At 35.8% G+C, this 13,901-nt stretch overlaps 1 gene segment (V, D, J or C); it reads right to left on the bottom strand.

The window, feature by feature from the left end:
- Nucleotides 1–1,947: 1,947 nt before the first annotated feature.
- LOC132847904 (T cell receptor alpha variable 20-like) lies at nt 1,948–2,488 on the bottom strand. The segment is given in 2 exon segments: nt 1,948–2,282; nt 2,449–2,488. Coding segments are annotated over 2 exon segments (375 nt in total).
- Nucleotides 2,489–13,901: the final 11,413 nt, after the last annotated feature.

The following is a 13,901-nucleotide window of genomic DNA, read 5'->3' as shown; positions in this document are numbered from 1 at the left end:
TCGGTGGGCAGAGTGAAGAAAGCAGCAGCCTGAAACACACACACAGACACACACACACACTATTAGCAAAGGGGGTATTAATGATGGGGGATCATCTAATCTGACTTAACTTTAGAATAATACTTTCTGTATAACCTGACCTGCATTTCATCTTCTGCATCGAATACAGTGTACAGGTTCATGTGACTCTTCCTGGGATCTGGACATCAGCTGATTGCCAGTTTGGATCCTGGCCAGTGTACAGGAGGTGGCTAAATGAGTAGTCCTTGACAATAAATGGTAAAATTCTGTTACAGCACACAAGTTACAGCACACTTTAAGGTTTTATGTTTATATTCCTACCAAACCTTATTGTAGCTACACAGGCTATAATAATTGCACTGACAATTCCTATTGATTAGTACATATACTAAAATAATTTATCAGCTCTCACAGGATCCACAATGAGTGTAGGAGCCAACTTCTTGTTGGGAGCAGGTCATGTTTGAGTCCATGGAGCCTGGGATACAGCAAAACAACAAAACAATGAAGGCTGATAAACGGCTCACTGTTGAGTAACATTTTACCAACATCTCACTAATACATAATTCTGGAACAATATTACAATACAATGCAATATAACAATACAATGCAAAACAAAACCATCTTCTGTACTTCTGGCAAGGTAAAATATCAGGTATTTCAGTGGACACTGAAATAGATCATGTGCAATGTAAAGCCTGACTGATATACTGAATTAAGGGTCTATTAAATCAACAGAAATCATTTCAATCAAAAAACTTTAAATATTCTATATGAAAAAACATATATGAAGGATTTCAAACAAAACCAAATGTGCTGCCAATCACATGCATTTTGTTAACAAGCAGTTTTTGCAAGGCATTGTGGGACTTGCTGGTTATAGTGCCTACTTATGGAACTAAAGTCATAAAGGAAAGTCAGGTTCTCTGAAAATGTTAATATTTATAATATATTTGATATTACTGTAAATTTTTTACATTCTTTGTGCTTTATACTACACTAGATGCTAGACAGCTCAGGCAAGCGCATTGTATTTGTGTACAATATATAATAGAATTATATTGACTGATATTATTGTTATGTTTACTGTCAGGAGGAACGACACTGACAACCATTTCACTGCAGAGTCTTTACTGACGAGTGCTTCAGATCTCTCTCTCCATTACACTGCTCTCTGCTCCAATCAGTGCTCTCTCCACACACGGAGAAACAACCGTAATGCATGGAATACATTTGCATGAACAATACATTGCAATTATGATATATGTCGTCTTACATTTATATTTCCTAGAAGTCTAGAAGTCCTCCCCCGGTCCAAAGACATGCATGGTAGGTTGATTGGCATCTCTGGAAATTTGTCTGCAGTGTGTGATTGCGTGAGTGAATGAGAGTGTGTGTGTGCCCTGCGATGGGCTGGCTCTCCATCCAGGGTGTATCCTGCCTTGATGCCCAATGACGGCTCCCCGTGACCCGAGGTAGTTCGGATAAGCGGTAGAAGATGAATGAATGAATGAATGTATGTACACAAAGTACTTGTGCTGATTGAATATAAATATACCAGTAAATTGTTTCTGAAGCAAACATTGTGTGTAACCAATGTCCATAACTGAATAAATCCAATGAGTTATTTTTCAGTACAAAATACACTATCCACGGCTAACGGAAATCTGTAGCAGGAACGACATTAAAACATATAACACTTCTACAATTCAAAACTGTGACTTGCAAAATAAAGGTTATGTATAATTAAGAACATTTCATAAACTTTTGTTGGCTTTGATTCGGTTTCTAATAAGTTTGTGTATGTTTCTAATTGGTTATATAATTGGTTTGAGTTAGTTGTTAAGGAACATTAGCTAGAGAACTACAGTGGGGACAATGGGGGCACATGTTTGCATCTTTTAAACAATATAACAAAACTGTGTGTTAGTTTTTGTACAGTGCAGCTGGATTTCCTGTCACTGTGGGCACCAGAGCACAGTAGTATAGAGCAGAGTCTGATACAGCAGCAGAGGAGATGATCAGATCCACTTGTTTATCATCAATTTTAGCTGACATTCTTGGTGGAGGGTCAGAAAGTAGGGTTCCACTTTGAAGAATATGAAAAAGGAAATCAGGTTTGGATTTTGGATATTGTCTGTACCACTGCAAATTTCCTGAAATACGGCTGGTTTTATATCTGCAGGGAAGAGTAACATTATCACCTTCATCTACAACTTTCTGAGTGAAAAGTGGCTCTATTGAATCTGCCATGGAGTCACCTGTCATAGAGAAGAGAACATAATGTATTAATCCTTTAAATAATCAACAGGAAATACTTAAGTCAGACCCACACTCTGCATTTTCACACTGCATCACCACACAGACTAATATTTAATATAATCTAGTTAATATTTCTGCAATAACAAAAAGTCAATGTTAACTCACCTAGTGAAAGCCACAGATACATGAATATAACAGTGAACATGATGACTGGTCTTAGCTCAGTGAAAATATTCCAGATCTTTCTGTAATCTAATATGTTAACACCATAAAGCTTTAAAGAGCTCCACCCCACAGCATCACATGACAGACCCACTATAAGATAAGTGACTGTGCCATTTTGTGTTCACTGCAGAGAAAAACCTTCTCTATAACATAACAGATCATTTCTTGAATCTTGCACACAAAATAATGTCAAAAAATGTCCACCTTGGTGAGTATTTACATATTACATGAAGTTATATTTAAAACTTAATTGTGTTTGTGTAAGTTACTGTGCAACAAAATTATACCATTGTAAATACAAATACACTGACTGAGCAGACATTTAGGTGACACAATAAAAAACTGTTTAAAAAAGACTATGCAGTGTTTTAAAAAGTTTCTATGGCAGCAGTGGGATTTGAACACATGCCTCCAAAGAGACTGGAGATTAAATCCAGCCCTTTAAACCACTCAGCCACACTACTTGAGTAGAAGTAAGCCTTTATACTCTCCCAAATGTGTGGGGGGAAGAAAGTCTTCTGCTGTCCACAAAAAAAAAAGGTTCTGGCATGAACTTGCTCATGTGAACTAACAAGCATCTGTGTTCAACCTTATCACACCCCACTCTAGCACAGACTAAGGGGGAACAGCTTGAATGCTTTATTCGGTGCCTTAAAAAGATTTTCTAGCAGCAGTGGGATTTGAACCCATGCTGGAGCCTTAATCCAGTGCCTTGGACTGCTCAGCCAAGCTACCTGCATGCAAGGGGCTTGTGTAAAAAGACTGTACTGTGCACGCTTCCTAAAGCTAATGTGCTTAGGGTCTAACTCATCACACCGAATGCATGCCTGCAAAGAAAAATGGATTAGTAGTCCATCACCTCAACATCTCGGCCACCTAATCAGGAAGAAAAGTTTCCAAAACATGCCATGAATACATAGGGTCTTTAAATATATCTCTCAGGCATGCTTCCTCTACCAAATGGGCTTTGTGAAGAACACCAAGATAAAAAGACACTATGGCTATGCAATGTTTTTTGGCGCTCCCTAGCCGATGTAGCCGATTTAGCTTGAGGATATGAACTTACTCCACCTGTCTCCAAACAAACCAATTACTGAAATCAAGGATTGAACAACTGACCATTAGATCTTCAGTCTAACAATCTATTTTTTTGTTTTTATTCCAAAATATTCCAATTGTTCATCTAATTATTTATATATCTGTGCATTGCATTGCATTTACAAGCTTCTTCCCAATCTTATTCTATAGAACTATGCCACACACACCATCTCATGTGTGGATATATTTCACCTCAGCCAGTATTATATTGAATGCATGTCAGTTTATGTTCAAACAAAATGTTTATATTAATGTTTTTATGATACAGTTTATATAAATTTACTCAATTTTCTAATTAATCACCATAAATTCCCAGTAAGTTTTCAACTTGGAATATTGTGCAACTCTAGTTAAGATTATATTTGTGCAGTATTTATGATAGAAGAACAGGTAGAGTTTATATCACAGAGGGATTATTGTAAAAAGAATGTCAATGTGAGCAGGTTTATATGGTGCTCTAGTACTTGGTCCACCATAAGATAACTGAGTTCACCATCTTGTGTTCAGCAAAGAGAAATAACTTAAAACACAAATAAATTTTGCCCCATATACAGTCCTACATTATGAAGAAGAAGGTCTGAGCTGTCAAAAAGAATAACATGTTTTGTAAATTTATATATATATTTGTAAAATATTTTTCTCTCTGTAATACTGTAATATGTTCTCTGTCTGTTTTTACCTCTTCAAGTCAGGGGTTGTGGACTTGCTGATATTCACTGCAACAAACTAAATATTCAGTGCTGCCTTCCATGATATAACCTCATTTACATTTAAGGTGGTTGGTCCAACACCACTCCTTATAATTCTAATCTATCTACAACTTTAGTGACCTACTTAAAATGAATTTAGAGCAAAGATGCCTTTATTATCACCATGTGCACATTACAGCACAGTTGAATTCTTTTCTTAATATATCCCAACTGAGGAGGTTGGGGTCAGAGCACAGGGAGCTATGATATGGCTTCCCTGGAGCAGGGAGAGTTGAGGACGTTGCTCAATTGCCCAACAGTGGCAGCTTGAACTCTGACATTTTTGACCAACAACCCAGAACCTTAACCACTTGAGCCACCACTGCCCCAAACAAAATAAAGATCATAGTCCAGCACTATCAGAAATTATGCAGTCTGGATACCAGCATTTGAGAAATTGCCCCAGTGCAATGTCTGAGCCTCACTTTGGGCAAACTACGTCCTTGATCATAGGATTGTTTCTGCTAAAACCACCAAACGTCTGTCAATACTGGAAAACTTTAACCTTCTGCAACATGCACACTTACATACCCACTCTCATGATCACACACATGATCTGATCTCTTCACCTGGGCTAAACAGGGGATCTCTGACTGTTCTGAAGTTATTCAGCTGGAAGGTTGGAGATGATGTAAAAACAGACCAAGCCAGCCAGGAGTAGAATCTTCTGATATGTAGTCAAACACATTATCCATTGTGCATTGTCTCAGACTTCAATCCTGTCTCAGAAGAGCAGCACAGGTTGATCACTGTCCTCCTGAAAACAACAGTCATCGCTCTAGTTTTGTGTCTGGATTGTTGCTTCTACACTAGTCTTCACACTTCTCCACCATCTCTCTGTATGGACACTCACTATTGTGCTAATAAAGCTCAACACTGTATTGTCATCAGCACACTTGAAGATATGATACAAGCTGTGCTTTAAAGCAGACTTGTGCGACGGCAGAGTTTTTATGATCTCAGGAACTGTAGTGTTCAGACACATTTAGCAGTTTACAACTTATGCTTAAGAACAGTGGAAACAAAAAATAAAAAAGATTATCAACATCATATTGGATATTAATACAAAATAAAAACAAATAATATCCAATGCCAGCAGAAGAGCACAGACTTCACTGAGGATCACTAGCTATAGATTTTTACTTATAGATACTCATTTCTATCAGTGTGTCTGTGACATTACTAAAACTACAATGTATTATATAATCACATTAAAACCCACTTTACCTTCTAAACATCATAAACAAGTGCTTAGTGCCCTGCAGCTGCAACCTAACAAATGCTGGCAGATAAAAATGTGTTGAGGAAATCCTGAATGTCACAGTTCTAGTGGGAACAGAATAGAGTTAACTCAAACGTCAGAGACATCCGTAATCTCACAGTCATGTTTTAGAATAGATTCAGTAACAGAAACATTGACATTTAGCAATCAAATGTACATGCAGTTAAAGTGACAACAAACTTTCTACTGAACTTTCTACTCTCTAGAGGAGTTTCTTTATTTATTTTCTGTATAATCTGTACAATTGTATCTGTACAATCAAACTCACATCTGTTCTGAGAGGTTTGTAAAAGGACATTGCTCTAGTTCACATCCTACAAAGTAACATGCAGCTGTACATACATGCAGGGGCGGTTCTAGGATTTCATCTTTAGGGGTTTTGCCCTCAGTGAGAATTTAAAACAAGAAGAGTTTTATATTATATATTATATGACTACATAGTAAGCCAAAAGTTATGGTATTATTAAATGGCAAAAGTGGACACCAACATTTTATGCATGATGTAATGATGCCAGTCTTGAATCAAATCAGTTCATGTATGTGTGTATTCTCTACAAACAGTGTGTCCAATTAATGCAGTCATTAATAAAAAATATTCACAAGACAAAAAACAAATTAATAAATGTTATTTTTATTTCGTATTGAATAGATTGTTTGCATTAATATTTTGTTTGTGCTATCAACTCTGGTAATAAGAATAGTGAAATTTCACTGCTTTTGGTTGCCGTCTTTGCGGCTTTCGGCCGATTAACGTTATAGATAAATGCCTACAGCTCTGACTGCGCATGCACGCTGCCCTTTGTTCAAATAAAGCAGACAGCTGATGACACACTTTTTTAAAGACTATAACGCACGTGGGTAAAAGCAAAGTAAAAAAAATCGCTCTTGGATCAAACTGATAAATAATTTTCTTTCCCATCGACATGTCCTGCATTTTAACGTCATTTTTATTGTTTATTTATTAAAGTAAAAATTATACTTTTAGTTTTAGGGTGGCTGAGATCACAGACAGGGGGGCTGAAGCCACCCTAAAAAAGGCCTAGAACCGCCCCTGCATACATGTATAACACACACAAGAATATCATGTACAACATGCAGCTGTATATACATGCATAACATAACTAGTGTATCATGGACAAAACTGTCAAGAAACAATACAGTTCAATAAACTTAATTTCATGTCCTGTGCACCTGTAACACACTGTGGAGTGTTTGCTTGTTTTCTTCTTGTTTTCATTTATACCACAATATTACCACAATTATCGTTTGTGTCTGTGGTTAACTGATAACAGGTTGGTAAAGGGAGGATCTTTGATGTGGTTTTATAAGTTTTTGTAAAGCCTTTCACTGACTCTGTATCACTGTGCATCAACCCATAGAGCACAATGATAGAGAGCAGAATCTGAGAGCTTTAGACCTCTGATAGTAAGTTCAGTAGAGTCTCTGCTTGTTTTTGACTCTAATCGATGATCATCAGGAGTGCTATCATAACCACTATATGACCTTGCACCTTTATACAGTAAAAACTGTGGTGCGCTGTTAGGATATTGTTTGTACCAGTAAAGCCGAACATTTTCACTGCTTGTCTCATATGAACATTTCAGAGTAACATTGTCTGTTTCTGTCCCCAAAATGTTGGCATCTTCATCTTTTGGTCCAATTTTATCTGCAAAACTGCCTGGAGTGAAAAAGAATATAAAGAAATAAATCTGCAAAGAATTTTTCAAAAGCAAATATTTACCTGGTAAATTAGGAAATGACTATATGCTTTAAAAACAAACATAAATATATAATACAATGAATGACCTGTAACTAGAGTGAGAATCAGTGGTGTGTATCTCACTATGTACAATAAGTTGTATAGTTGAGCCATTTCTGAACACAGCTCTGTGATGATTCTGTATAATAGTGCTGTATGTGCTGAACTTTACACGTCTCTAGAAGGCCACACCCAGGAAGTGACACTGTTGTAGTGTAACTTTGTACAGATCATCACTTCACAGTATCAGTGACAGTGAACTGAGTCACCAATAAAACACAGAACAATACCAGTGTTAACTCACATCCCATTGCATTAGATGTGCTATTTAATCACTGTTAAATACAGTATTTATACATAAATAATAGGATATATTTAAATGTTAAGAAATTCAAGACTTTTAAGAGATGATTTTGTCTTTTTTCTTTTCCACACTTTTGCCAGAGTCTCTGCTTGCAGTTCATTACATGACAATATCATACCTAATAATCTGTGGTCTTTGTGTTTGTAACAGTGTTCAGTTTTAAACGTGACTTGAACTGAACTTTCTCACACTGAACACTGTGCAAAAGAGCAGAAAACAAATGATGCTCTAATAAATGTCAGTTCTAGTCACTTGTGTATAAATACCAGGAATTGGTCTGTAGTGGTTATACCATCTGTAGAGATAATGCTATGTGGACAGAAGGTTTCCTGTGTAAAACTGTAACACAAACATATTAAAGTACACACATCATATAAAATGAAGCAACAGCACTTTAAATCACACACATTGCAGTGGTAAATTACAGAGACATACACGCCATCCCAACAGAAGTGACAAAGCATGTGAGGTCTAATTCTTATATCCGGAAAAGCCTAAAAATCTTTCCTTATTTCTGGAGATTTCCTCATTACCTCATTGCTGGTCTGAATGAATGCTTAGATACTTTAGAAACTTGTATGTCTCCACATTTAGCTTCACCCACTCATATTTATTCATCATCATCATCACTATTATGCTTCATCTCATTTTATTTAGTCTGCTTTTAACTCTCGAAAACTAAAAAATATTTTCTATCAGCTGTTACATTACACTAGAAAAAATCCCCAAACCTGCTATGAGACCTACAGATTATATAATAAAGTTTAAACCTACTTTACCTTATAAACAATATAAGCAGCTGCTTATTGTCCTGCAGCTGCAGACAAAAGTGTTCATTCATTCATTATTCATCTTCAGTAACTGCTTTATCCTGGTCAGGGTTGTAGTGGATCTGAATTATATCCTAACTCCACTGGGCATAAAGCAGGAAATAGATCCTAGATGGGACACGAGTCCAAAGCAGGACACTATGTACACACTCATTTACACACTTATTCAACTAAATAATGTGATCATTCAGACAATCAGCTACAGGAAGCTTTGATAAAGTTGGAATCATAAATACAGAAAAAACATCCAGCTCAAAAGGCTAGAGCCATCCCTGATCACATAATTATGTTTTAGATTCTCTGTGTATATTCATCAAAGTTGTGTACAAGCAATAACCAGAAATCATAAAACAAGGAAAAGGTAAATCCACTAAAATTTTCCTTATTCAAATGTTTCATCTTCATTGCATCTGTACAAGCCAAATAAATCTAATATAAAGACATATTCATATGAATGAATCAATCAATCATTCAGTTACTTATTTAATGAATGTAGTGAATCTTTGGGGAAAACTGAGCAGAAAAGATGCATTAATTGTATTACACATTTTATCCATCAGTGACAGCTAACCTTTATGTCTCTAGTAGTGTCATTAAATTATATTTTCTAGCGTGAAAAATTAACAATTTACTGTGAATAATGTGTAGCTCTTCATCTCTCTTTTATTTTCTTTCATTTTCTCTTTATTTAAGTTGCATTTTTTTACCTGAATTGTTCTTTGTGTCTGTGGTTAACTGATCAGTTGGTAAAGGAAGTCTCTTACATTTTCTGTGGTTTTTACACACTTTATGTTTTTGTAAAGCCTTTCAGTGACTCTGTATCACTGTGATCCTACTTGAAGAGCACAATGATAGAGTGCAGAATCTGAGATCTGTAGATCTTTGATAGTAAGTTCAGTCGAGTCTGAGGATGTTCTTGACTCTAATCGAGTGCCAGTGGGATTATACTCTAAACTTGCTGACCTTGCACCTTTAAACAATAAAAACTGTGGTGTGCTGTTAGGATATTGTTTGTACCAGTGAAGCCAAACGTAACTGCTGCTTGACTCATATGAACATCTCAGAGTAACAGAGTCTGTTTCTTTAACCTCAGTTTTAGCGTTGTTTTCTGTCGGCCCAATTTTATCTGCGGCACTGCCTGTTGTAAACAAAAATATATAAATAAATATAAACAAAAATAAATATTTAAGCAATTTCTGTAAGCATCCCTAAAACATCTACTAAAAATTACTTAAAATATGTTAAATCTATTAACTGTTGTAATTTAATGACCTGTAACTAGAGAGAGAATCAGTGGTGTGTATCTCACTATGTACAGTAAGTTGTATAGTTGAGCCATTTCTGAACACAGCTCTGTGATGATTCTGTATAATAGTGCTGTATGTGCTGAACTTTACACGTCTCTAGAAGGTCACACCCAGGAAGTGACACTGTTGTAGTGTAACTTGTCTGTCTGCTCTTTAAATTAAACACCTTTTTTTGCATCTGTCTCATCTCTCCATCACCTCTGTTACATTACAGAGATATTAGTGTCCATTAGTCTGATAATGTTTGATTTTAATGCCAAGTCATAAGTTCTGTCACTGACATGTTATGTTATAGATTCAGATGAATCTGAATTTTTAACAGGTGGAAAATAAATGTCTGTAGGCTGTAGGTACTGGATACTCAGAGTCCTAATGCTGTGTGCTTTTTATTGGGACATAGTACTGTTTTCTTCTGTTTCTAGTAAAAAAGTGCTGAGATTATATTTAGCATTTTTTTAGAATAATTTTGTCTGTTCATATTTTTTAATATTTCTCTCTAAATGTTTAAATATTTGACTAAAAAGAAAAATCTATTCATCTATCTATATACATTTTAGCTTCTACACTCAGAGGTGGTGTGTGTATTCTCTGAAAGTGTCTAGACCAAAGTATCCTATACCAATATTTACTGTGACACGACTACATCAAATCCAATTTCCGCTTATCCTGTATGGCCTATAAATAAGTAACCGAAGACATGGAAATTTCCACATGAACACATTAAATCATCAGACACAATAAACAAAAAAACTGTTGATCAGAAGAGTTTACTCTAATTAATCTCCTCTTAATACATTTACTCGTTTTACACGTAGGTGTGTTTCAGACATGTGAACATTACACCCTCATTTATCTAGCTACCTGTTACCTCACTTATACTGTTGAGACTGAAGGTGTCAGGACTTTTGCTTGGACATTCTCTGCCGTAACATTAGGGGGCAGTGTGTTTTGTGTCACATGTCTCGTCAATACTCACCTGTTCGTAATGGACTCATTATTATGTCTATTTATCCTCGTCTTTTGTGTGTCAGTTTAGGTATCATGTTTTGTTGGTTCTTGTGCTCCTGAATTTGTTCCCTGTCTGGTTCTTTTGTTAATAAATTGTTTTGTTTTTTTAAACTTGTTATCACTGTGTTTGGGTCTGCTTTTATCCCACCATTTCCTGAAAGATGATTCTCTACCTTGAGGTTTTACTGAGCTTGCTATCATGTTATCTGTTAGCTTGCTCCATCGAATTTTGTCTGTATTCTGATCTGAACTAATACACAACACAAACAGACCTCTGAGAAAGAACACTGTAACAAAAGACTGTAAACATAGATGATGACTATGTGGATGAAGAACTTTGCTACTAGATGCTATATAGCTGAGTACTTGTGATAATTCACCAAAAACCGAACACATAATTGCTTTCTGAGCTTATTACTATGTCCTATATAGTTACCTTCCCATATAGAAATGCTGATATTAGGACTGTTTTCAGAGTTATGTTACCTACTGATGCTACTAAAATCGTTGTAAAGGAGTAAACATGCACCTCATACACTTATTCATATATACATTAATTCTGACCTTAAAGTTAATTTTTTTTTTTCCAGAACCAGGGAAAGTCCAGTGCTAACATCTGACAGTGTTTTATACACACAATGTGTCATGGTGAAACATGTCGAATGTCATCAGTAAACTGTGTGCACATTTAACTGTCTACACATTGTGTTACTGTGTTACATCTTTGTTACATCAGGGGAATTAACAGCATGAACCTTAACCAGGAATCAAGTAAATAATCATTTAATACAAACAGTTTGTTTTTCATGAATTGTTTAGACAGTAAGGTTTATCAATTTGGATAATATATGATCAAAATACAGGAACTAGTAAATGACTCTGTTTGTATGAAACAGATAAACAGCTCCACCTGCTGAGAAACAAATATCAAGCTTGACTTTTTGTACAGTCTGTTAGAGTTTTGTGTCACTGTGGGCTCCATGGCACAGTAGTACAGTGCAGAGTCTGATACTGCAGCAGGAAAGATCTCCAGATCTACTTTATTCTCATTTTTACGAAGTTTGGTGGATAGTCGTGGGTCAAGCTCATGTTTAGTTCTAGTGTCTGTGGATTTAAAAATCTGCAGCAGAAACTCTGGTTCTGATTGAGGTTTTTGTCGATACCAGTGGAGATAATTAGCTGATTGATCATATGTGCAGGTCAGTGTGATGTTGCTGCCTTCACTTGAAGATATGATGGTTTGGTCTGGTGTAATTCTGCTGTCAACAGCACCTGCTGTAAAGTTAATGCAACAACATAAACTTTCTTTCTTTGCTTACGGATATTCATATATATATAAATGTTTTTGCTAAATGAATCATGTTTAGGTAGCAGTACAAATCCACCTAAAGGTTATGTATAATATAAATGACTTACCAATATTTTTGACAACTATCAATACAAAGAAGAATAACATGATTGTTCTGTGTGTCTCTTGCAGCAGATATAAATGTCAGTATCTCTGTAAAACTGTCTAAACTGTATCTCACCACATCTAGCTCCACCTACTGAGGTGTAGTCATGTCAATTCTGACATCAGTCCCTCAGCCTAGAATTTATATTCGTCCCTCAGTTCTTTCTGATCATATTCCTCTTTTGCCTCTTCCATTGCATCAATAAAAACTGTTCTGGTAGAAACTCCTTTTTAAATTCATATAAAACGTCCTGTACTCTTGTTATCCCTGCTACCATCCACTTCTTAAAAAATATTACTTTCCCTTGTTTTAAAATGTTTTTGTTTAAGAACAGAGGTTGATTTAAAATGCTTTCTCTCCCTTGTGGAATGTGCTCAATAATCTTTAACAGCTTTCCCCAGGCATTTAACATTTCTCTATAAAATTCCGGTAATCCTTCCGTCATCCAATTTTTTGTTTTCATCCATAAAATTCCCTTGTCCAAATTAAAATTGCCACATTTGTTTATAAAATATTTCAGTGTTTTTTCCATTCAAATTGGTTTTCTTCTTGTAGATATTTCTTGACTACTTTCACTCTTAGACTCATTTTGCTCTGTTCTACGTCCATTAAACCTAAGCCTCCCTTCTCCGCCACCCCTAAGATCATGTTGTAAGCTATTCTTGCTGGTTTACCCTCCCATAAAAAGTCACAAAAGCATTTTCTCAGCCTCTTTTCTGTCCAAACAGGCATATCATATACATATAGAACCTACCAAAGCTTAGACACCATTAAAACATTAAAAACTAAAACTTTCCATTCAAGTTCAGTGCTCTTTGTTTCCAAAAGTTTAGTCTCCATTCTATTCTTGTTAAAAGCTCCTCCCACATTTCATCCTTTACTTTCTTCTTGTTTTTACCAATCAAAATCCCTAGAATTTTCATTTCATCTACTTCTTTAAAGTTAAAGTTAAGTTAAGAGTCCCTTAAAATCAATGCCTTCCCAAACCTCATGTATACTGTTTTGTCCTCATTTAATTTACTTCCCGAGCCTTTACAGTATTCCTTTATAATCTCCATAACATGTTTGACACTTTCTTTCCCTTCTACAATTACCGTTGTATCATCCGCATATTGAAAAACATTACCTTCTGCTTTACTTTCCTGTATTTCTATTCCTCTCACTTTGTTTTTTTGTCCTATTGCTAATCTTAGGGGTTTGTAAACTTCTCCAGGCTTTTGTACATCTTTACACACACACACACACACACACACACACACACACACACACACACATGCAACCGATGCTTCTGAAATTATAGATAGAATAAAATAGTTAATACAATTGAATTGATGTAAGAGCTCTTTCTGATTTCCACTTGCGTTATGGGTGGTTGTTTTTTTTTTCCAAAAAAATTCTGTACGTTGTTTCAGCTGCAACAAACACTCGTTCATGCAGTATAGCAAGTTTTAAGGGAGGCACCTTGTTGTGGAGACACTGCATCTGTCACGTTCACAGTCTCAATGTCTGACTGTGTCACGCGAGCTGAAACAACAGTCTGCT

The sequence above is a fragment of the Tachysurus vachellii genome, chromosome 7, assembly GCF_030014155.1.
Source record: "Tachysurus vachellii isolate PV-2020 chromosome 7, HZAU_Pvac_v1, whole genome shotgun sequence".
Taxonomy (NCBI): domain Eukaryota; kingdom Metazoa; phylum Chordata; class Actinopteri; order Siluriformes; family Bagridae; genus Tachysurus; species Tachysurus vachellii.
Note: the sequence above shows the minus strand (reverse complement) of the source record. Positions and strands in the feature narration are given on the sequence as shown.